The 22,334-nt window shown below is 65.3% G+C and overlaps 3 protein-coding genes across 7 annotated transcripts in view; all 3 read right to left on the reverse strand.

Annotated features, from left to right (window-relative positions):
- Positions 1-209: 209 nt before the first annotated feature.
- PIGQ (phosphatidylinositol glycan anchor biosynthesis class Q) lies at positions 210-14,170 on the reverse strand. 5 transcript variants are annotated; one of them, XM_040459544.1, is made up of 11 exons: positions 13,998-14,170; positions 10,158-10,856; positions 8,317-8,448; positions 7,923-8,043; positions 6,063-6,189; positions 5,591-5,645; positions 5,368-5,479; positions 4,588-4,668; positions 4,018-4,132; positions 2,404-2,465; positions 210-1,523 (listed from the first exon to the last, which is right to left on the reverse strand). In XM_040459544.1, the coding sequence occupies exons 1-11, from the start codon at positions 14,144-14,146 to the stop codon at positions 1,347-1,349; spliced, it is 1,830 nt and encodes a 609-aa protein (XP_040315478.1). In that variant the 5' UTR covers positions 14,147-14,170; the 3' UTR covers positions 210-1,346. The 5 variants fall into 5 exon arrangements, with proteins under 5 accessions (XP_040315478.1, XP_040315476.1, XP_040315479.1 ...); XM_040459542.1 differs by having other exon boundaries at positions 5,591-5,744; positions 13,998-14,165; XM_040459545.1 differs by lacking the exon at positions 13,998-14,170 and adding an exon at positions 11,050-13,276 and having other exon boundaries at positions 5,591-5,744.
- A 541-nt stretch (positions 14,171-14,711) lies between these two features.
- NHLRC4 (NHL repeat containing 4) lies at positions 14,712-17,329 on the reverse strand. The gene is made up of 2 exons (XM_040459557.1): positions 17,225-17,329; positions 14,712-16,722 (listed from the first exon to the last, which is right to left on the reverse strand). The coding sequence occupies exon 2, from the start codon at positions 16,450-16,452 to the stop codon at positions 15,769-15,771; it is 684 nt and encodes a 227-aa protein (XP_040315491.1). The 5' UTR covers positions 16,453-16,722; positions 17,225-17,329; the 3' UTR covers positions 14,712-15,768.
- Positions 17,330-18,872: 1,543 nt separating this feature from the next.
- Positions 18,873-22,334, reverse strand: part of PRR35 (proline rich 35) — a 5,380-nt gene continuing 1,918 nt past the window's right edge. The window contains exons 2-3 of the mRNA XM_040459564.1: positions 20,028-21,151; positions 18,873-19,745 (exon numbers count right to left, since the gene is read on the reverse strand). Coding sequence (XP_040315498.1) covers positions 19,112-19,745; positions 20,028-21,109 — 1,716 coding nt within the window. The 5' untranslated portion in view covers positions 21,110-21,151 and the 3' untranslated portion in view covers positions 18,873-19,111. The remainder of the gene's footprint in view (positions 19,746-20,027; positions 21,152-22,334) is intronic.

Here is a 22,334-nt window from a genome sequence, read left to right on the forward strand (position 1 = left end):
TTCAGGGGACGGTGTGCCCACCGCTCCCCAGGCTGGCATCGGACGAGAAACGGGTGTCACAGACACCGTAGGAAAAGCAATGGGGGCCAGCTGTCCTACCGCCCCAGGAGAAGGGAACCTCACCTCAGCCCCACCACCGTCACGATGGAGGCGGGGGGCCTCCTCAGACCCACTGCCCGTGTGGCGATGGGAAGGTAGAGGGCACGCTCCAAACGGGTGGGAAGTTTTATTGTCTCAGCAGAAACAGGCGGAGCCAGGACGTGTCCCGTCACATGCGGCGCTGCTGGGAACTCCCCCAGGGGCTCCCCGCCGCGGCCCGCGGCCAAGGGGTGCAGGCGGCAGAGGTGGACAGGCCCGAGTGCCCGCAACGAACAGAGGCCGCTGCCCCTTCTCCTGCTCGGGCTACGGCACGAGCACAAACAACTCCAGGAGGACAAAACACAGACGATGCCATCCGCACGTACAGTCTTCCTCCCCCTGGGGATTGTGGGGCTCGCGCCCATAGTCAGATGCCACGCCAGCCGGCAGGCAGACGCGGCCTGAACGCTGCCCCCCACCCCCCTGCCACACACACACTGGAGACCACAAACGTGGTCTCTCTAGGAGCTACCTGCTTCTGTGCGACGTCAGTGAGGGAGATGGTATTTGGCCAAGGGGCCCGTTCCCGCAGGGGTGTGGGGCAGGGACAGGGCGGCAGGGTGAACGGCTGTCTGGTCTCTGGCAAGGCGGCTCCAGGCTCCCACGTGGCCCGGCTTCACACAGGGAGACCCGAAGGCCCACGGCAGCTCCCCCTGCGGGACAACCTCTCCGGGTGGCTTCAAGCAAACCCTTGTGTGGTCCAGGCTCCAAGGGCAGTGCTGCCGGCTTCCCAGAGGGCTCGGGGCCACCGGGGCTGCTGGTTCTGGGGACCCTGGAGCAACCCCCAAGGACGGGATGCTGGGGGTCCGCCTCAAGGACCGTTGAGCGCATCCCGGTGGAGCTGTCCCTCTACCTCCCGACAGGGAGAGCTGCCAGCTTGCCCCGTTGGCAGTGGCCGTGGTGGTCAGGGGCAGAGGCCTACAAACCCCTCCCGGAGTCTGGGTGTGATGGGAGGGGCAGAGCAGGGCTCCTGGGCAGGCCCCCGGGGGCTGGGGGGCACCGGGTTGCCGATGCCATCCCAGCAGGTCAGGAGGCGGGTCCTGAGGCAAACACTGCTAGTGATGAAGCACGGGCCTGCTGGCCCGGCTGGCTGCCCCTGCGACCTCCTGCTCAGCACCCCGCAGCCTCGGAGCCAGGGGCAGATGTAGAGGCCTCAGACAACCGGGGGCACAGAAGGCAAACGGCACGGACGCGTGCCGTCCTGACGGTCAGCGTCCCCGGCAGCATGGAGGGCTGACTGTGGCCGTGTGGCGGTGCCGGGCGGGCCGGTGGCCAGGGTCCGTCAGTCCCGCTTGTCCCCTTTCTGCCTCCAGGGGTAGATGAGCTCCCCGAAGAAAAGCTTGCGGCACAGGGAGCCCCAGGAGTGGGTGGGGTGGCAGCCACAGCTGGGGAGGCGGTAGGTGCGTATCACGTGACTGAAGGGCAGGGGGTTTATCTGAAAGCACAAGGGCCGTGGTCAGCCAGCACACAGCCCCCAGCGCACCGGGCTGTCAATCGTGCCCGTGTCGGAGCCGGCGCTGCCCAGTCGTGCCCTCTCTGCAGCACCCAGGGGTAGCGTGAGCGGCTCAAAAGGGAACACTCCGGCCGCGACGGGCATGCCCTCCTCGAGATAGGCTTCGGGGAGGGGAGGTGGGCCAGACTGGAGGGGTACAGACCCCTCTACTGCAGGACTTAACCTTGCAGGAGCCTCGCAAGTGGTCTGGGAACACACCCCCCACTCCGAGAACACCACACAGGCTGGCTGCCTCAGTATCTGACTGTCCCTGAGATGTGGCCCTCAGGGCAACCACCCCGCCCCCCAGCAGCCAATAGCCACCCTCCTCCTCCCTCCCACAGGCCAAAGGGGCTGTTTCCGAGAAAAGAGCCCAAGAGAAAAGGCCTGTGTGTCCTGGGGCCTTCACCAAGTCTGTCCTTGTCCACCTGGAATGAGAGCCCGTGGGACCCAGGGCAGGAAACAAGGGTGCAAGGCCCAGCAGGCAGGAGCCCTGCGTGGCTGAAAGCATCTGACACAGCACAAGGGATCCCATCCAGGGTCCTGCCGAAGGAGGTTCCAGGCAGAGGGGGGTCACAGTGCCCAGATGTCTCGGAGGTGAGGGAGCCTCCCCTTGGGCCCCACCCATCAGCTCTGCTGCACCCTGCAGCCCTACGCCCAGGGAAGCACAGAGGGATGAGATCCCAGCTGCCCCCCAATCTGGGCAACACCACGGCAGGTGGGTGCCGGGTCAGTCCACTGGCAGCGGCATGAGGGGTGCGCAGAGGCCTCACCTGCATCAAGAGGCGGAGGGGCCTATCAGCTTCATGCTCCAGGACTCGGAACTTCACGCCGGCTGCAGGAAGGGCAAGGTGGCTGTGAGGGAGGGCGGAGCCCCCCAGCCCCACCCAAGGCCCACGGCCTGCAGACAGCCTCCCAGGCCTCCCTCTCCTCATGTCAGCACAGGCGGGTGGGTGCGGGCAGAGGGCCCTGCACCTCCGGTGGCACTCAGAAGGCCGAGGACGGCCCCGGTGGCGCCACAGGCTCACCCGCCCCCAGCCCGGCCCCAACCTTCCCGTCTGTCTCTGGGCTGGCTGCCTGGCCGGAATCAAAGCCTCCACAGAACTTCACCGAAAGGCAGAAGCTGCGTGTCTGGGAGCCAGGGAAGAGTCAGCTGGGCATCGGGGGCACAGGCTGTGCTGCTTTCCAAACGGGATGCGGGCTGGGCTGGGCTGTCCCACAGGATGGACAGGGTGCTTGCTGGGTTGTGGCCACCCTCCCGGCACCTAAAGGTCTTCTAAATTCTGTGTGCGTGGCCGACTTGGGAACCCACCATGCCCCTGGCCTACAGTGTGGGCTCCCAAGCCTGGGAATTCCCAAGGCAGAAAGTTCTTAAAAAGAGAAGCAGGAGCTAATTATCAATTGATGAAGAGGCCCCAAGGCAAACTCAGTGAAAAGGAGAGAAAGCAGCAGCATCTGTGGGTTTTTATGTGAAGTTAAAACAACTCAGCTCTGGCCACGAGCTGTGGGCCGGGGGAGGGAGACCCTGGGTCTCAGGCTCTTCACCAGCCTGGTCCTGGCAAGAAAGTATGGGCAGAGGCGGGAGCCCCTGGCATGGGCCACCTGGGGGCCTGCAGGGGAAGCGGTCTGGAAAGGGAACTCAAGGGTACCCAGTAGGCCGATGTTAGGCCCAAAGCCCACGGAACATGCAGGTTCAAGTCCTTGGCCCTCAACGGGCTGGAAGAGGCTGCTTGAGCTTGGTGTGGGGGCTGAGCTGCAAACCGGACACAGGGCCAGGTTTGCTCTCCCCGTGTTCCCTGACGTGCGCAAAGCCCCTGAACGGGACTGGCCAACTCACGATGCTGTGACCGGTTTGGTCTGCCTCCCTGGGCCTGCCACGGGGATAGCCTCCCCTCAGGGGCATCTGGCCAACCTAGTGGTTGGTGTCATCATGAAAACAGGGGCAGCCAGCTGCAGGGGGCACAGCCAGGAGCAGCTGGGACGGTGGGTACTGTCCCGGTGGGCAGTGGTCTGTGGGGTGGGGCGAGGCTCCTATCTCACAGATCTGGCCAGCCCAGCGGTCTCCGCCCTGGCCTGTCCTCTCCGAGGCTGAAGGGCATGAGCAGGCACACACGGTCACACACAAGCACACGGGGACACTTTTCTGAGCCACGTTCAGGTGCCACCTACGCTACTACACACAGACCTCAGGGCAAATCTCACGCCCGTCGCAGGAAAGGGTGAGCAAGAGGAAAGGTCGCCTCTGCAGCCTCTAAACCCGAGGGCGAGGTGGGTCTCCCTCCAGCTCACTGCAGGCAGCCGGCCTGGTGGACACCAGGGGTCTCTGCCCTCCCCCACCAGCCGCCCCCATGCCCCACACTACTGCTTCCGGCAGCACACGGACCCACCTGCAAGCCTGTAAGGCCGGCAGAGCCGGAGGCCGAGGGAGTACAGCGGCAGGGAGTTGATGAGGTCCACGAGCACATGGATCAGGCCCTGCACGGCCACCACCAGGAGCCGGAGCTACAGCACAGACAGCGCTCAGAGCCACGCCGCACGCCCAGGAGCAGAGCAGCCGGGAGGGTCCCGGGCCACGACCAAGGGCGACCAGGAGCTCGGAACCCCCCGGGGAGGGCGCGGTTCCCACCCAGATCCTAAGGCCCAGGTAGGAGGAGGCAGGGGGCCGCGAGCGGGAGTGGCTGAGCCCAGGGAAACACGCCACCAGCCCCTCCCCTCGGCGTGGGCCACCTGGGTGCCACGCCCCTGAGTCCTGCGCCCCGCCGCTTGTCCCCCGAGGGTAGGGCCCAGCACACAGTGTCTGGAGAGCATAGGAGAGCCACACCCTCCACGGACTGCGGGGACAGACAGCAGGCAGAGCACACACTCATCACCCCCAAGCACTGTGGGCGAGGCCCATCGGCCGGCTTGGCCAGGTGCCGTGGCCAAGGCCCTCCCAGGCCGCGAGCCCCTCGGCTCACCAGGGTGAACACCAGGTAGTACAGGGCTGTGGTGGGCAGGAGGAAGAGCAGGATGGTGAAGAGCAAGGTCCCGATGAACAGCTGCAGGGAGAAAGGACACCACCGTCAGCATCAGCAAGAGCCCCATGCCGGGAACAGCCCCGTCCCCACCAGACCCATCCGGTAACCGAGCGGAAAAGGGACGCCTGCCGCCGGGACACTCTGGCTTCCTGAGACAAGTCAAGAAAAGCTGCTCAGGACAGCTTTCTCCAGTACTGGGAGGGACGTGTCCGCGTGCCCTCCAGACTCGGGCGGACAGAACCAGCCAGCAGGACATGAGCACACACACCAGAAGCGGGCGGGTGGTGAATTTGGGGCGGCAAAAGTAGGCCTTGGAGGGCAGCACGCAGGGTCCATGTGCCAGGTCTAAGCTATGGGAAAAGCCAGAGGCAGGCCCTGAGCCTAGGTCACCTCCATGCCCTGCCATCCAGCGGCTCCCGGGGGTCCGGCACCCTCCCCAGAGCAGCGTCCACCTGCCGCCTGGGGCAAGGTCCCGTGCTATCTGAGGCTCCGTATGCACCCTGCCCCTTGCAGGCTCCTCACGTTCCCCAGCGTCCGTGCCGACCCTTGGCAGGTGAGGTGAGCCACGGACAGGAGTGTGGTCACCCCATCAGGGTGCCAAGCGGCTACACTGGCCAAGCCGTTTAGAGGACCGGATGGACTGGAGCTCGGGGGGCAGTCGGCTGTGGGTCCCGCCGGCCCCCTGGAGGGGTGCCCCTCCCCTGCAGTCCTGCCCAGTACCTGGTCCAGGTCATAGGAGCAGGAGTCCACCCGCTGGCGCAGAACATTCCACTTCTTCCCCCGGAACAGACGCCAGAGCGAGGACAGGCCACAGATCTTCAGGCAGTACAGCCTGCGGGAGGGACACAGGCAGCATCAGGGCCAGGGCTCTGGGCCACCCCGGGAGCCCCCCCGAGGCCCGGCAAGCATCCAGGGTGCTCACGAGCAGGGAGCACACGCCCACCTGGCGCCGTAGACGTAGAAGCAGTAGATGTGGAAGGTGAGGAGAGCGATGATGTCTGACAGGATGGACAGGGCGACCGTCAGGCCCAGGCAGGCCGAGAGGCCCACGTGCCACAGGATGCGCTCGATGAAGGGGGACATGAGGTGGATGTAGCCTGGTGGGATGGGGGACGGTCAGCTATGGGTCCTGACCCCCCCAGTTCCTCACGGACAAGGCGCGCCTGAGGCTGCCAGACTGCTCTCCTTCCTGGCCGTCTCCTGGCCGAGCAGCCGGCCTGGTAGAGCAGGGCTACACACACACACACACACACACACACACACACACACACACACACACGGCACCAAGAGGGAGGAAAGCAGGGACCAAGGGGATGGGTGGGGCCCCACTCAGCCAGGGCTGTCACCTGGGTGCACAGGCTTCAGAAGCCGAGTTGGGGGGGGGGTCACTGGGGCCAGGGGGAGCTGCCACTCACTGATCCACAGATGCAGATGGTATAGGAAGAAGCGGCCGAGGACCTGGTCCAGCGCCCGGTTCATCTTCAGCCCAGCAGGTGCTCCCATCAGCCACTGCAGGAGATGCTGGAGCTCCTCGGCCACGTGCTGGAGGGATGCAGCAGGGGCACGCAGTCTGTCAGCTGCACCCCACCACGGCCAGCCCATCTGGGCAGGGACAAGGTAGTCTGGGTGCCTCCCTCCAGGTGTCTCCTAACATGAGGGGCACACAAGCTTTCCCATGCTCGTCTGGCCAGGGAACCCCTCTTCGCAGATGCTCTGGGACCTGCTGAGAGGCACAGCCTACAAGGCTGACAGTCTTCCCCTGGCCCTCTGGACATGGGGGCCCGAATGGCCATCACCCTTTCCCGCATTCCAACCCTCCCGCCACTGGGCCCACCGGAGCACTCGGCCCCACATGCCCAGATGAGGGACAGACCCCAGCTCACCGTGAACCTTGTAGGGGGAGCCCATGGGTCTACAGTGCCCCTCTGCTGAGGACCCCACCCCACCACCTGGTGCTGCAGAGGCCCAGGCCTGCCCTGGGCGGGTGCCCTCAGGTAATCCTGAAGGGTATCGAGCCCATCAGGGGACCAAGTGCCAGTGAGAAGGCCAGAGAGTTCCCGGGAGAAAAGGATGGATGAGACGTGAGTCATCGACTACAGTGAGCGAGGGCCAGAGACGGCACGGGGACTCTCACCGGCAAGCAGGGAAGCTGACCCGCATCCCGGTTGCCCGCGGAGGAAGCCAATGTCCAAGCGCTGTGCCCGTCCCAGAGCACAGGCCTAAGGACCCTCAGCCTTATCAGCAATGCTGAGTCCACAGCGGTGACTGCCCCACAGTCACCGACCCGTCGCCCCCCTCCTGCCCACTGTGCGGGCCTGTGAAAGCCTCAGCCATGTCAGGGGCGGTGAGGAAAGAAACAAAGCATTCTTTATAAATAGAGCTTATCTAATATTTAAAGGATAAGAGCTAGGCGGCAGGAAGGAGCTTTCATTTTTAAATTAAATATTTATATTTCTGCGCAATTCTGCAAAAGGGAGATCTAGGATGAAGCGGCCAAGAGGCAGAGCATGGACAAGCAAGGTGAAGCGACCAAGCCACCTTCCCAGCCGCCAGGCCCTCCTTGTTCTCTTCCTCTCGGACCAGGTCTCCCAGAGAAGCCATGGGGGCTCCCGGCCTGGGAGGGCTCTTGCCCACAGGCAGGCCCAGAGCACAGCTGCGACTGATGCCGATGGCAGTGGCAGGGGTGGCACGCACAGGGACCGCACCGGGGCCAGCAGGCCACTGGCAGAGGCGTGGGGGAGGCCCAAGGGGCCAGAGGGACTGCTCTAAGCAGGGAGACAAGCTCCCCGACAGGAGTGACAGGGCCTGTGGCTCTGAGGAGGGGAGGCAGAGAAGCCGAAGGCTCGGCGCCGGCATAGACGAGCAGCAGGGTAGAAGCTGAGAGGAGGGCCGCGGAAGGAGAGGAGGGAGCCCCACGGACAAGCTGGGCCCCCAGCACTCAGCATGGGAACTGCAGAATCAGCAGTGCGAGTGGCCTGACCGCCACAGGGTGTGAGGCCCGAGCCTGACCGCACACAGACAGCCCTGGACACACGCAAGGTTTCCGCGATGCTTTCTGTGCAGAGCGCCCAAGCCAGGAGCCAGGGATGGGACCCGTCTGGGGTCAAGGACAAGGGCTGCTTACGGGCCCCACAGAGGGAAAGGGCAATGGTGCTCTGGCCGGCGGATGGGCCTCTGCCGCCCCCAGGAAGGGCCCCACCTCCAACTCTGGGACACACTGGGCTCCCCCAACCAAGTCACCCCTGGGACACGCCAGGCTCCCCCGACCGACTCACATCAGCCACGGGGACGAGCGCCTCTGCCAGGTGGCCGATCCGGTCCTTCCCGTGAAGCCAAGATATAAGCGCAAGACCAAGGGCCACGTCAAGAAACACAGAGACAAGCACGTTGGCCTTTCTGGAAGGAGGAGCCCCACAGGGTGGGTGGTGAGGGGACCAGCCCGAAGGAGGAGCCCGACAGGAGGGAGTGAGTGGTGAGGGGGCCTTTCTGGAAGGAGGGGTCCGACGGGGCGGGCGGTGAGGGGGCCTTTCTGGAAGGAGGGGTCCGACGGGGCGGGCGGTGAGGGGGCCAGCCCCGAAAGGGTCACTGTGGATGGGCTGGGTGTAGGGAAGTGGGCGGGGGGGGCACGGGTTGGTGGCATGACCAGCAGCTGTGGTGGAGACCCAGCACCTCATCAGCTGGGTGGGGTTCTCGGCCTTCTGGGTGCTGAAGACAAACGTGAGCTGCTCCAGCCGGTGCCTGAGCTGCTCACATGTGGAGAGCTTGCTCCAGATAAAGGACAGGGGCCACAGCTGGAACACCCTATGAAGGAACCGAGAGGTGGATCTTCAGCTGGCGTTCCCTGTCGGCCAAGGGCCGAGGGCCCCCTTGGCTGGTGCCGTCACCAGGCTCGACGCAAGGCCCTGGAAGCCCCCGAACACCGATGGCCACACTCCCGAACTCGGCAGCACAGGCACATGGCGGGGGGCAGAGGCGGGCAGCCCGGCGAGGGTCATGACGCACTCACGGACGTTAACTGGGAACCTGACCTCGTCACAAAGCAGTGACCTGAGGCACACCCAAGGCCAAGCGCCAAGACCTTGCCCCAGGAGTGGAGAGGATGTGCTGTCCAGCCACCCAGCGCCTCGCCCTGCTGGACGGGTGACCCTCATCGAGGGTCTCCAGGCTGCCAGGGCTGCCCCACGAGACTGATTTCTCACAAGGCAAAGGAAGCACTGAGAGGCTTCTGCAGACAGTGGGACATGGAGGGGAGACGTTTGTGAGCTAAGTGCCCTGTCGGAACTCGGCTACACTCAAGAGTCTCCACTTGGAACCTGAGCCCCTGCTGCCGCCAGCAGGAGCCTGAAGGGCGCGGAGCCGCCAACGAGCCGGGTGCCGGGCCCTCAGGAGGAAGGAGGAGGTCTTCGAGCCACTCCGAGCCAACTCCAGGAGCCAGACGTGCTCAGCACACCCCTCCTGAACTCCAGTCAGCTGGAAGGCGGCCTCGCACTGTCTGCACAAGAGGCCCCCTCCTGCACAGCTGTTTCCCCGAGGCTCACACCAGCCGTGGGCGGCCAGGGCCCCGCCGGCACCCCTGGGGCTGCCCAAGGGGAAGAGGGGGCCGCCCTTCTGCACAGTAACAGCTCTGCCTCGCGTGACCGTCCCCGTGCTCTAACCCGATGGGCTAATCAGGATTCGGGGCACACGAGCCAGTGTTAACCTTTCTTGAGTCCTCTGAAAGCTGATAAAAGCCAAGGACCCTCTCCCCCCAAAACCGTACTTTGGCTGACACACACTTTCCTGTCATTCGTTCCAGGGAGTAGTGAAGATCCGAAACCCGCCCTTCGTGTCCAGATCCCCTGCAGCCCTCAACCCAAGGTGCTGTCCACACACAGCCGCCAAGGGCTCTCTGCCAGCACAGGCGAGAGCACTCCACAGCCCTCGGTGAGGAGGTGAAGCCAGTCCCCAGACCCAACAGCCAGAACCCCGGGACCTAGGTGGGGGGGGGGGGGCGCCATGGGGGAGCCAGCTTCTCACAGGGGGAGGGGTGCCACCATTCCCCAGGGCCCTCAAGGACTTTTATAAATCCCTCGGCCAGGCCTGCAGCCAGGAGTAGCCCAGGCCACTGTGCAGAACAGCCAAGGCTAGGGACCACCATCCCAGACACACGGCCACCAGCGAGCGGGCCCCAGCCCCGCCAGGGCCAGGCAAGTGGGTGGGACCCGAGGGCCTCCAGGACAAACAAGTCCTAGGCACCAGGCAGGGCAAACACCAGCCCTCGGGTGGCAACCACCTGGGCCTACTCGTGGCCTGACTGCCCGTGTAGGGCACCGAGCCACCTGAAGTCCACTCTGGCCCCCTACCCAGCGGGGTCCCATGCAGCCAGACGCTGCTGAGGAGCCATGCTCTACCCAGGGAGCAAGGGGCACGGACGGCAACCCGCACGCAGGCAGCCTCAGACATACCCAGAGAGGGCTGGGCTACGGCTCAGGGGCCGGACTTGCTCCCGCCCCGGCCCCAGGGGCACTTACCGGCAGGCGCTGGCGGCTGAGACAAGTGACAGCAGGCCGCCCAGCAGCAGGCAGATGGGCCCCGAGGCCCGCCTCGCCAGCTCCGCGAGGATGCTGGCCTCCACGCCCTCCGACTGCCAGTGGCTCAACCGCACGGGGCCCTCGTCGAACCGGTCACTTCGGAAGAGCTCCTCGCTGCGCGCCACCGTGTCAAAGACAGCAGCCAAGCCCCCAGCACCGGCCACGGCATCGCCAGCCTGGCGGTCAGGCGGGGCCACGGGCGGGTGCAGCTCGGACAGCAGCACCTTGCGCTGGTCATAGAAGACAAGCATGACCTGGTCCTCGCCGGGGGCACCGGGGCAGGTAGGTGCCTGCCGGCGGGTGGCCTTGCAGCTCCAGAACTTGCTGCCCCTCTCCCGGCACAGCTGGAGCCAGGGCTCATGGGGGAAGATGGCGCCCAGGCCCTCCGGGAAGTGGCCCAGGCTCTCCTCGGCACCCTGCTGGCGGTGGCACCAGGTGCCCAGCACGGCCACCCCCACCTGGCTGGCCCGCTGCACCCGAGCCAGGAGCTCCTTCACCTGGATGGGGATGAAGGGAAAGTGCACCACAGCCAGGACCACAGCGCTGGTCTGCTCCGGGACCCACCGTCCCACCAGCAGGCCGCTGTCGGCCGAGGCGCAGCACGTGGGGAAGAAGGCCTTGAGCACCATGCCGGGCACGCTGGAAGAGAGGGGAGAGACCCCGCTCAGGGCCGCCGCCACTGCCGCCCCACGACGGCCCTGACGGACCCCAGCTGCCCATCTCGCGTGGGTACCGCCCCCACCCCCACCCCAGGCCGGGCAACGCTTTCCCCCCCTTTCAGAGACAAGCAGGCCGAAAGGGGGCGAGGCTACGCGACCCTGGTACCACTCACAAGGGTGTGCAGGGCTGAACGTGAAGGTTTACTTCTTGTTTTTAAGGCAGGCGATGAGAGTATTTTACGTGTAGCACGTGGAAAAACGCGAGATCTCATTAACGATGAAAGATACAGATGAAAATCTGACGAACCTCGATTTACTCACGAAGCCAGCGAGACTGAAGATGAAAATTTAAACAGATTACTTCTGGGCTGAGGGAAACCACATGCTGGCGGCTGTGGGCACGGGACGGGAGCCCCAGAATATACCAGAGGAGCCTTGCTGCTCTTGTGGGGCTCTGGCCACTCCTCTGACTCTCCCCCCCGCCTACAGGATGCACCTGTCCGTCACATCGGGGCTGGGTTCCGGGTGGGGGGACTGTTCCCTCTGGTCACAGTCGAGCCAGGCAGCTGTCTAGACATGGGGACCCTGGAGAATGGCAGGCTCCCCGTTGTTTTCTGTCTGGCTGGGGGGCACCAGTCTTCATGGCCTCTCACAACCTCCACACGGCCCCAAGTGGCTGCAACCCCTGAATTCTGGGAGACCCCAAGCCTTGCCCTGCCCAGAGGTAACTTGACCAGGGATGTGGGTCTCTCAGCAAAGCCCCTCCCAGATAAGACCGGGCGGGCGGCAGGCCCTCACCCAGCAGAGCACTGAGGGCTTCACCTTGGAGCACGCTCCTTCTCAGACACTGACTTCCCCAGCCTTGGCAGCACGAGCGGCCTAACAGCCGCCCTGGGCTAAGACCCCCGAGCTGGAGCCTACACCTGAGGGAGGCGCACAGGTCTGGGACTGAGCCCACTGTTCCCCAGGTCCTTGGGGACATACGTGTTGGGATGGCAGGACATTTCATCCTCCTCCTATCTGTCGGGGGGCTCTGGGAAAGGCCTTCGGCAGACACAAAGGCCCAGGGCTCAAGAGATCACTGGTACGGCTGCTTTCCTCCCTTGCAGGGGCCCAGACTGCGGCTGGAAGGGAGAGGCCTCTTCCAGCCGGTTGCAAAGGGGGCTTCCCACAGCCGTGGGTTCCAGCTGAAGAGGGTCCTTCCGGGCAGAGCGGCAGGACTCCCAAACGCCCCCTCCTCACCAAGCGACTGGAGAGGGCAGCCAGCAGCAAGTGCAGGCAGGGGACGGCCTGGAGCAGCCGGGGCCAAATCCCGGCGTCCACTATCAAAGGCATCGAGGCCAACTTACCTTCCTGACCCTCCTGACAGGGGCCACTGTGAGACCTGGGAGGAACCCGGCAGCTCTGGTTTGGCGACCAGCAGGGGGACCAGACATCCCACCCTAGGCCTCTCAGTGCCAGCCCACTGAGATACGCCAGCTTGGCCGAACGACACCATCATGCCCTGCTTGGGGACCCCTTTCACAGGACCTAAGGAAAACCACGCACGGCTACTGCCGGAAAAGAACAACGATCGGCCCAACAGCGAACAGATGCTCTGGAGGAAAAGCTGCATCTGTTGAAACAAAGGTGTTTTCACTTCGGGAAACTTCACTGAGTTGTGCACAAACGGTGAGTGCGTTTTCTTTGTGTGCGTGACGCTTCATCTACAAAGTTTGCCTAAGGAGGAAGAAAAGGCTCCTCGTGTGGAAGGACGAAGAGCAGAGGGCAGAAGCTGGCGTTCTTATCCATGGGGCAGAGAGAGAGAACTCTTCACACATCACGGGGCGAATCCCCACCCGCACCCCCACCTCAGCCTCTGGGAGGGATGAACACAGAGAAGTCTACTCAGATCAGACATCCAGACAAAGAAGAAAGAGCAGGCAATCGATAGCAGAGGTGCAGAGGGAGGAGGGCAGTAACTTGGGCAAAGCGCTGCTCTTTCAAGACGGGAATACAAAGCCAGGGCGCGTGCCCGGGGCGGCCTCGTGTTCACAATGCCAGCGAGTTCCCTTCCCGATCTGTCCGGTGACAGGTCTCGGGGGGCTGGGACAGCCCTGCTCCCACAGGGTCTCCCTGACAGGGTGGAAGCCTACTGCCTTCTCTCCTGGGCACCAGCGGCCACTGGGGAAAAGTGCAGACGGGACTGGCCAGGGACAGCTCGCTGGCTGGAGCCGTCCTCCGACAAGCCTCCCCACCGCTGCACCCCCATAATCCGGGAACACTCACTTTTACTCCGTGTAGTCTGTGCTTAAAAAACCAACAACAGTTCCTTTGTTTGTTTTTCTTGCATGGGGTGCACACTGCTTCCTACCCCTCATTACAGAAGAACTCAATCTACGATTCTGGTTTTGGGTTTATTTATTTTTTTTTTTTATTTTTTTTTTCCAACGTTTATTTATTTTGGGGACAGAGAGAGACAGAGCATGAACGGGGGAGGGGCAGAGAGAGAGGGAGACACAGAATCGGAAACAGGCTCCAGGCTCTGAGCCATCAGCCCAGAGCCCGACGTGGGGCTCGAACTCACGGACCGCAAGTTCGTGACCTGGCTGAAGTCGGACGCTCAACCGACTGCGCTACCCAGGCGCCCCTGGGTTTATTTTTTTTTTTAAGTAAGCTCTAAGCCCAACGTGGGGCTTGTCCGGCCGCCCCCCCCCCCAACAACAAGTCGTCCGCCCTACCGAATGAGCCACCAGGCGCCGCCTTCCGCAGTCAGGGACGCCTGGAGGTGCCAAGGCCCGCTCGCTGACCCTGAATGCCCTTCCGGAGGGTCCAGGGCCTGGCCGGCCCGCGGTGAGCGCGCTGAGCCAAGGCTCCCCGCGAAGGGCGCCCACGCGGCCCCGCCGCCGCCCCTCCAGGGCCCCACTCTACGGATGAGGAAACAGAGGCTCCAGCGGCGACAGCCCCGCGCCGGCCGGGCGGGGGCTGGGGGTAGCCACCGGGGCCCCTTCTGCCGCCTCGCCCGCGCCCCGCGCCCGGTCCCGCCGCGCCCGGGGAGTCGGGGCCCACAGCCCCGGGGGGAGGGGCGGCGCCCCAAGGTCACACCGCACGGCCCCCCCTCCTCCCCCCGCCGAACGCTCACCGGCTGTTCCCCGGGGCCGCGCTCTCAGGCGGCGGGGTCGGCATGGGGTCGGGGACCGCGTTGGGTCGGGCCGGGCCGAGCGGACGACAGCGCTCGCGGCCCCCGGCCCCCAGCCCCGCCGCGGCCGTGCCGCGGGACACGAGCCCCATTTCCGCCGGCTCCCAGCGTTGCCGCGCGACGGTCCGGCCCCCAAAGGCGCCCGAGCTGCCCGCCGGCCCCGCCCGGGCGTTCCGCGCACGCAACGTTCCAGTCCCGGGAGTCGGAGGCAGGCTTGTGCGGCGTCCTTGTCCCCCTCATGCGGCATCCTCGCTCCCGCCAAGGCATTCATGTCCCCTCCCCAGCTCTTGTACCCCATCCAGTCTACCCGCAGTGTCCCCAACACCACTGCCTTCCCATCCCCCAACTTCTCACAGCTGCCAAACCTCCCCCATCCCCCGTTTTCTCATCTGAGGGACCCAGAGGACCTGACTTTTGAGGGTCCCCAACCTCACTGGGCCACCACCCCCCGAGGGTGAAAAGCAAGCCCCAAGCCCTGCATGGGGTTGCGAAAGGAGCTGCCTCCCCAGCCCCAGGCTGGCCCCTCCAAAGGGGTCTCTGCAAAGGGGCGCCCCCGTGTTCCCCCAGGGCTAAGTGGGCTAGGAAGGCTGCGGCCATCTGGTTTGATTGTCAGAGGTGTCCCTGGCCCCTCCTGCCCCAGGGAACAATACCACCAACACCAGCAGCAACAGATTACATTTACTGAGCACTTAACTGCACACGCTTCCTTACATTGACCACACAACCCTGCCACTCACAGGGGCTGGTACATACGAAAAGGGACCTTGTCAGAGGCATTGTCCTGGTGACAGACTGGACCAGGCACTGTCCCCTCCCAATGAGTCCCCTCACTGGAACTGGGAGCCTGGCCGGGCCCCAGATTCAGAGGAAGCCCTCATCTCCCATCCCTTTGGGGCCTCATTTGCTCATTGTGCTCAAGTAACAGGAGTCTCTCCTCATAGGAAGGCTCTCCTGGCTTGACCACAGTCTGGAACCTTCCCAGCACACCCCACCCATGAGTTTGGAGAGCTTGCAGAGGAGAAAGTGAAGGTTCAGCCTGAGACATAGTCTTACATGGGAGCAGGAGACCAGGGGTATGGAGGCTCCCAGCCCAGCCACATGCCACCCCTAGGCGCCTCAGGGGTGGTCCTTCCTCTGCTTTTCCCTTACCTCAGTTAGGCCCAGAGAAGCTGCGAGAGGCTTGGCGTCTGGGGTGCCTCTGAGGACGGGGGACAGTGAGAGGCCACACCCCTGCCAGCCCAGCCCAGCCCAGCAGAACCCTCCCCGCCTGCTTCTGTCTGATTAGGACCCTGGGGCGCCCAGCCCGACACACCAATCATCTCCAGTCTTCAGCTGCTGGCCTCAAAGCTCAGGCCTCCAGGGCTCTGAGCCTGCAGGACCAGGGCCCGAGTGGCCATGGGGGCAGTGAGTTGGGGGGCCCACTAAACTAGGGTGTGGAGAGGACCCAAACTTGGAGGCTGTGCACCTGGTAGGGAAGGCCGAGAGGTGGTTGGTTTGTGGCAAGTCTGAATCCTCTCCAAGAGGAGGACGGGGCCAGCCCAGAGCCTGGCACAACAGGTGCTTAGCAACTGTCAGCCAATATATCAGGTCAGAAAGTCACGGCCGGCAGCCCTGGAGGACCCCACCAACCCTGAATGTCCCTCCCGTAGTGGTCCAGGGCCCTGGGGGCTGGGCCCACATGCAGCAAGGTGCTGCTCCCATCTGAGTCCATGGGTCAGGCTGGCTCCGAGTGGTACTGGTACACCTTGATGTAGCTGTCCCCTGCGTCTGCCACCACGAGCTGGCCCTGAGGGGCACAGGCCACACCCAGGGGCCGCCCCAGCCCCTCAGACACCAGGCAGACGGGCTCCCTGGCCCGAGGAAAGAGGGTCACACGGCGCCCTTGCTCATCTGCCACAATGACACTGCCCTCCACATCGGTGCACACGCCTGCTGGGTTCCCAAAAGCATGCCCTTTCCGAACCCCCAGGGAGCCCAGGGGCTGGCAGGCACTGCCGAACAGCCACACATCCCCAAACTCTTCGCTCACGGCGAGGCCTCCGTCAGGCCCTGGGCCCACCCAGCACGGGCCCTCCAGACCCAGCATGGAGGCTGGGGCCAGTGGCTGCAAGGCAGGGCTCAGTGTGAAGCTGTGGACAGCCCCAAGCACATAGTCTGTCACCAGAAGGCGGCCAGCGGCATCCACAGCCAGTCCCCGGGGGGCCAGGTGGGTGCCCACCGTGACCCAGCGGCCCAGGGGGGCTCGGGCGGCGTGCTGAAGTGCGTGGACAGCCCCACGGACGAGGTCGCTGACCACCACAAGCCCAGCGGCCGTCACAGCAACGTCCTCCGGCACGAAGGCCCCAGTCCCCGGCAGATGGCAGGGCAGGTGGCAGATGGAGCGTCCCTCGAGGTCCATCACGTGGACGCAGGGTGCAGCCCCGGCCGTCAGGAAGAGCAGGCCATCCGGGGAGCAGTGCAGACCCCGGGGTCCTCCCACAGCCCCTGCCGGCACTGGGATCTGTCCCAGCAGCCGGGGCTGCCGGGAGCGAGCGGGGTCTCCAGGTGGGTCCAGCTTGGGAGCAGCTGGGCGGGGAGGCCCAGGAGGCCAGAGGACAGAGAGGTGGTGGGCAGAGATCACAGTTCGGCCCCTCTGAGCTGAGTTCCTGCAGCTGGGCCGCGCGTGGGGCTGCAAGAGAAACACCCACTGTGGGCCAAGCAGTGGCTACCCCTATTCCCCTGCTCCCTTCCATGCTGGCGTTCTCCTGTTTTACACACGAGGAAACTGAGGCATGGGGGTGGGGAGCTGGATTCAAACCCAGTTCCACCAGATCCCGAGTGCTGGCACAGTCCGCAAGCCCAGCAGCCAGCCATGTGTCTGGGTCCCGTTTCACCAGACATGGCCCCTGAGACACAATTCTGGGAGACACAGGCCTGTGAAGGCCCGAATGAGCTCACGGGCCTTGGGAGGTGCTGGGGTGGGGGTGGGGTGTCTCTCAAACTCATCTGCCCAGGGAACCCTGCCTTCCCTCAGGCAGGGAAAATGACTCTTCCTGGAGGCAGCCCGAGGGTCTGCCCATGGTCCCCACAAAGCCCCTGGAAACTTCCGACCCCTGAAGGATTAGGCAGGGGGCCTTTCCTGGGCCTCTCTGCCTGCTCCCACCCAGAGAGGCTGGGTGGGGGTCTCCTACCTGGGGCTAGTCGCCCTGGGCCCTGCTCCGGCAGCAACAGCCTCTGTTGTTAGAAACTGGAGTGTGAGGGAGGGGCCACCTTGATGAGCTGGCATGGGCAGGTGGGAGGGGCAGGTGGGACTCTGGCCAAGAACATGTTTGAGCAGTGGCCCAAGAAAGCTCTGTGGAGCCGCCACTCAGCTGCTAAACCCCTAGAGGCGCCCCACTGCTGCCGCATTCCTGCCTCGGGGACTTTGTACCGGCTTCTGGGACATTCTTCCCACTGCCCCCACCTGGTCTGGATGCCACTCGCGGTCAGCCCAGCCACCCCCTCCCCCCACTTCAGGGAGGCCCGCACAGCCCTCCCAAACCCGCTGTCATGTAATTCGTGGGTTTGCTGCTCAGAGGGCACTGAGCGGACATGCGTGTGAGGCAGCCTAGAGCGCTGTCCCCCGGGTACGACCGCAGGGTTAGGACTTCGGGGAAAGGGCTGCACTCGTCCCATGCTGAATGCGTCCCTCACCAGAGTCTGGGGTGGGGAACCTCCAGGGTGTTCATCCTGCCCCCCCAAAACCGGCAGGGGTGGGTCCTGTCTCTCTGATCCTGCTTCTACGCCTGTGAAACTGGGCTGATGCTCCTAAGTTCAGGTCTGCCTGGGGGGTGATGAGAAATCTGGGTGCAGTAGGCACACGGGGGTGCCAACAGGGGGCCAAGGAGGGGCAGGTCTCCGGACGACTCCCAACTCAGCCCACAGACCCCGCAGCCCATCCAGGAAGCCCCTGGAAGGTGGGGGGTCAGCCCCTGTCTGTGGCTTGCCGCACTTCCCACCTGGCTGACTCACACCCCAGCTCTGGACTTGGCCTCTTAATGCCCCGAGGTGGGGTGGGCGGCCGATGCTATCTGCTGCCCGGCACAATTAATGGGGCAGCCATAGGTCCTGCTCCGACTGGCCCCAGCCCGGCTGGCCCAGCTTGGGGAACCAGGCACAGGCAGGACCCGTCCTCCCTGGGGCCACTCCTGGGTGGGCACGGAGGTATGGCCAGCTCCCAGGAGAGAAGTGATTAGCGGGGCCCAAGGGTCCCCCCGGGCACCCCTCCCTGTCTTCCCCCTGCCCCCGCCTGTGGGAAAGGCCAAGTGTGGCCGTGCAGGGAGGGAAGCAGTGAACTGTGAAGGCCACCGATGCCTATCGTGGCTGCAGGGGCTGGCGGGGGGGCCAGCAAAGGCCACGCTGGGCAAGCAGCCCTGGGCCACAGAATGTGGGTGCACCGTATAACCACAGAGGGGGCCGCCTCCAGCATGGATCTGACATTAGGGCTGCCCTGCCAGACACGAGGGCTGGAGGCAGGCCCAGGGGTCCCTGTCCACCACCAACGTGCTGAAACACAGGCCTGACTGGCCCCAAGACCATGCACACGGGCCTCCCCACCTCTGCCTGCTTTACCCGCCTTGGATGGAAAGCTCCCCCCGCCCCCCATTCGGTTTCCAGACTCTGGCTCTCCCAGGGAGGGCCCAGCCTACAGGAAGCAGGTCAGCGCCTGAAGGTAAATACCCAGCAAGATAGCCCAGGACACTGGCCACCTCAGAAGCTGAGGCTGGGGACATTTCCATGTCAGAGAGCGTCCCAGTGGTGATGCTGGTGAGGCAGGGGAAGAAGGAGGCCCAGACAGGGTGTGTGAAGATAGTTTCTATTTTAACGTCCACGATTGTGATCAGTACGTAGCTATGACCCTCCACTGTCCCTCATGGCCTCATAGACAGGCGATAGCCATGGCAGGTCAGTCCACAGGCATGCTGGACAGGCTCTAGGCCACGCCTCTGGGGCTGGGGCAGGTGGGGGGCCAGGCAGCGGACACGGGGTTGGAGAGGAGTGCCTGTCTGTTAAGAGCAGAGCTAACACAGAAGCTGTGTTCAGACCTCAGCACCAGGGGGGCTCTGAATGCTAGGGACAGCCTCAGGGGGCCAGGAGCCCACAGGCCCACCTCGGGCACCCCAACTGCTACCAGGAATGACAGGGTCCTCCGGGGCCTGAAGGGGGAGGCCCGGGGGTGGGACACTGGAGTCAGCCTCGCACTTGGTGGTGTGGCCAGAGAAAGGCTCAGCTGGTGCAGGGCCCAGCATGCTGGGTGGCTCGGGGGCCCCCTGGGCGAGCGTGGGGCCCAACTCCCGCTGCCCCCAGGGCCCCACAGGCCCCTTGAGCCCCTTGGTGGGCACCCGTTTCACAGAGAGGTCGAGGGGTGCGTCCGGCGGCCGAACAGCCCGCTCCAGGGCCTGGTGGATGGTGAGCAGCTCCTGGCGAATCTTGCCCAGCTGCTCCCACAGAGGCCGAGGGGCCAGGCCCCCGGCAGGCGCCAACTGCCCCAGGCGCTGCTCCACCCTGGCATAGTCACCCAGGGCCCGGGTGAGGTCCTCACCCACGTGCCCGGGGCCACCTGGCACTAGGTCCAGGGGCTGCTGGGGCAGGAGGGCCACGGGGCCTGGGGGCTCAGGGTTGCTGGGCTCCTTGTCCTCAGGCCAGAGCATCGCGGAGGGGCCAGTCTGCAAGCTAGGGGGTAGAAGCCGGTCAAGAGGCTGCACTGTGCCCCTCAGTGTGCCCAGTCCCTGCCCCACACTCGCCCTGGGTCCCCCCCCCCCAACCGCTTTCAGCCTGGCTGAGGGCCTTGAGACCCCTGAAGGATAGAGAGGCTGGCTCTGTGGCCTTGGTTTCCCCTCTGTCGCCTGAAGCCCACGTTCCTGGCAACTAAGCTCAGAAAGGGGGCCCAGCCATCCTGGCCAGCTCGCCTCCCACCGCTCCCAACCCCCATGGCCAGGGGCCCCTGACACCTACCTGCTCTGGGAACCAAACTTCACCACGCTACAGGGGGCCCTCAGGGGCTCCAGACTGCTTCCCAGGGGCAGCCTCCTCTTGGGGTCGCTCTGGGCAGCCGGCTCCAGCTCCCCCTCCGGCCCTGAGTCCCTAGGGGCTCCTCCTCGGGGCCAGGGCCTGCCCAGCCCAGGCACCGGCACTTTCAGCAGCCCCGGGGCCAGAGCCCCAGGGGGCCCCTTTGGGGCTGCTGGGGGCTTGGCAGGGGCAGCCTTGCCTGCTGGCAGCCCCAGGGTATGCTCCAGGAGCAGGGGGTAGTATAGGCGGGGGACCAGGGCAGGGCGCTCGGGGGCTTGTGGGGAAGGGAAGGTGGAAGCCGGCGGCAGCAGGGGGCTGGCCGAGGCCAGAAAGGGCATGTGGGCCGCTGCGGCCAAGGAGGGTCCCAGGTAGGAGAAGAGACCCGGCCCGAGAGGGCAGTTGACACCCAGCAGGGACACGTGGAGGCTCTGGGCCTCGGGGAACTCACTGGGGGCAGGTGGGGGGTAGCAGGGGACCCCGCTCTCAGGGCCCGCTGCAGCCGCGTCCACCACGGCCAGGCCCCCGGGAGCCCCGCCCGGCCCTGGCTTCCAGGACTCAGCCAGGAGCCCGCCGAGGCCCACACCCTTCGGAGCATCCCGGGCCGCAGGGGACCCCTCCGCCCCCAGCTTAGGGCCCCCGACGTGGCGGCGCAGGGAGAGGACTGGGGAGGCCAGGTCGGGCGCAGGGGGAGTGTCAGGGGGCCGCACTCCTCCTCCTCGGGGCTGGCCGCCCGTGTCTGTGGGGCCCGAGGGGCGGTCGGGGGTGGGCGCGCGGGGCCGGGGCGCGGCCGGGGGGCGACGGCACGCCCATTCCGGGGAGTCGAGCAGCAGCGAGAGCGAGTCCTTGCAGAGGCTGTACTTCATGTGGTTGTAGAGGTGCGACTTCTCCAGGCAGGTGAAGGGGCACTGGAAGCACTTGTAGTTGTAGGGCTTGCCCCAGGGCCGCGGGATGTAGTGCGGCTTCTTGGGCTTGCGGGCCCGCGCCCGCGCCCCGGGGCCCAGGCGGCACGAGCCTGCCTCTCGGGACATGACGGCGGCCTGCTAGTGGGCGGGGCCCGGGCCCATGGCCACCTGTGCACGGGGGAGGGGGGCCGTGGTCAGCGCCCGCCCCTGACGGCTCCGCGCCCCCCTCTGCCCACCTGTGCCCCGCAGCCCTGCCTCCCTGGCCCGCCCCCCTCATCCTCCCGTTCTGCTTCACGCACACGTCTAGGGGCACCAGATGCGGCAGATAAAAACGCAAGACACCAGTTAAATCCGGGTAAACGGCAAACGCTTTTGTAGCAGAAGTATGTTCTAGCCGATATTTGGAACGTACGCTAAGAACCCCTGCTGTTTATGGGAAATTTGAGGTTAACTAAGCATCCTGTGTCTCATCCGTGGGCCCAGCTCTCGTCTCCACGCCACCCCCCGCCAGGCCCATCAGCCTCCAGCAGGCCCGTTTCGGGGATGATTCTGTCCGCCCCCGCCTGGGTCTCCGTCTACCCGTCTACCCGCTGGGCATCTGGTGAGTGACCAGAAGCCAGGCATGAGGAGGCCCGTTCCTGGGACACCAGCCCTCCTCGCTCCCCTCCGGAGGCCTCTTCCGCGCTGGGAAGCCCGAGACGAAAGCTGCCTGGGTGAGAGACCCCGGCAGAAGGCTCCGAGAGTCTCGCTACCACTGAGCGCACGTACGCGTGTTCCCGCTCCAGCAGGGTGCTGGGTGCGCAACGCGGGTCTCTGAGGGGGTCGGCCTCACGTGGGGCCAGGCCAGGCTGGGGGGCGTGGACGTCACAGCATGGCCCCCCGGCCCAGCCACCTGCTCAGCCTGGCTCCATCTGGGTGGCTTCAGGCAGGTCAACGGCCGTGCCTGCAGCGGCCAAGCTCAGCCAAGACCCTCCTCTCCCCACGCCCCACACACTCGCTCGGAAGCCGCTCCACACTCCATCTGGGCCGCCACCTGGGCCATCCACCGCCCCAGTGCGCGCCTGCGTGGGGCACACGGTGAGTGTGTGCACACCGGCTTCGGGTGTGTGCACACAAGCGTTACCAGGCTCCAGACGAGCCCTTACCCGGCGCCCGGAGGCACAGCCTCTGCACGGCTGGGCCGACTGGGAACAGAGTCAGTCGGCCGCCAGAATGCAGGGGGCCTGGGAGCTCGCCCACTGCCACACACACACACACACACACACACACACACACACACACACACCCGCCTCAGCCTGTGCACATGAAACGGGCACAGGAATCCAGCCAGCAGCCCGCACATCTGCACAGG

The sequence above is a fragment of the Herpailurus yagouaroundi genome, unplaced genomic scaffold, assembly GCF_014898765.1.
Source record: "Herpailurus yagouaroundi ecotype Mexico unplaced genomic scaffold, PumYag 222, whole genome shotgun sequence".
Taxonomy (NCBI): Eukaryota; Metazoa; Chordata; class Mammalia; order Carnivora; family Felidae; genus Herpailurus; species Herpailurus yagouaroundi.

Coding starts and splice junctions, on each gene's coding strand:
- PIGQ (XM_040459542.1), bottom strand. CDS start 14,146: ATGGGGCTCGTGTCCCGCGGCACGGCCGCGGCGGGGCTGGGGGCCGGG. Junction 5,745..6,062: donor CCATCTGCATCTGTGGATCA/GTGAGTGGCAGC, acceptor CCATCCCACCAG/GCTACATCCACCTCATGTCC. Junction 2,466..4,017: donor CCGGCCTTACAGGCTTGCAG/GTGGGTCCGTGT, acceptor CCCTTCCTGCAG/CCGGCGTGAAGTTCCGAGTC.
- NHLRC4 (XM_040459557.1), bottom strand. CDS start 16,452: ATGGACCTCGAGGGACGCTCCATCTGCCACCTGCCCTGCCATCTGCCG.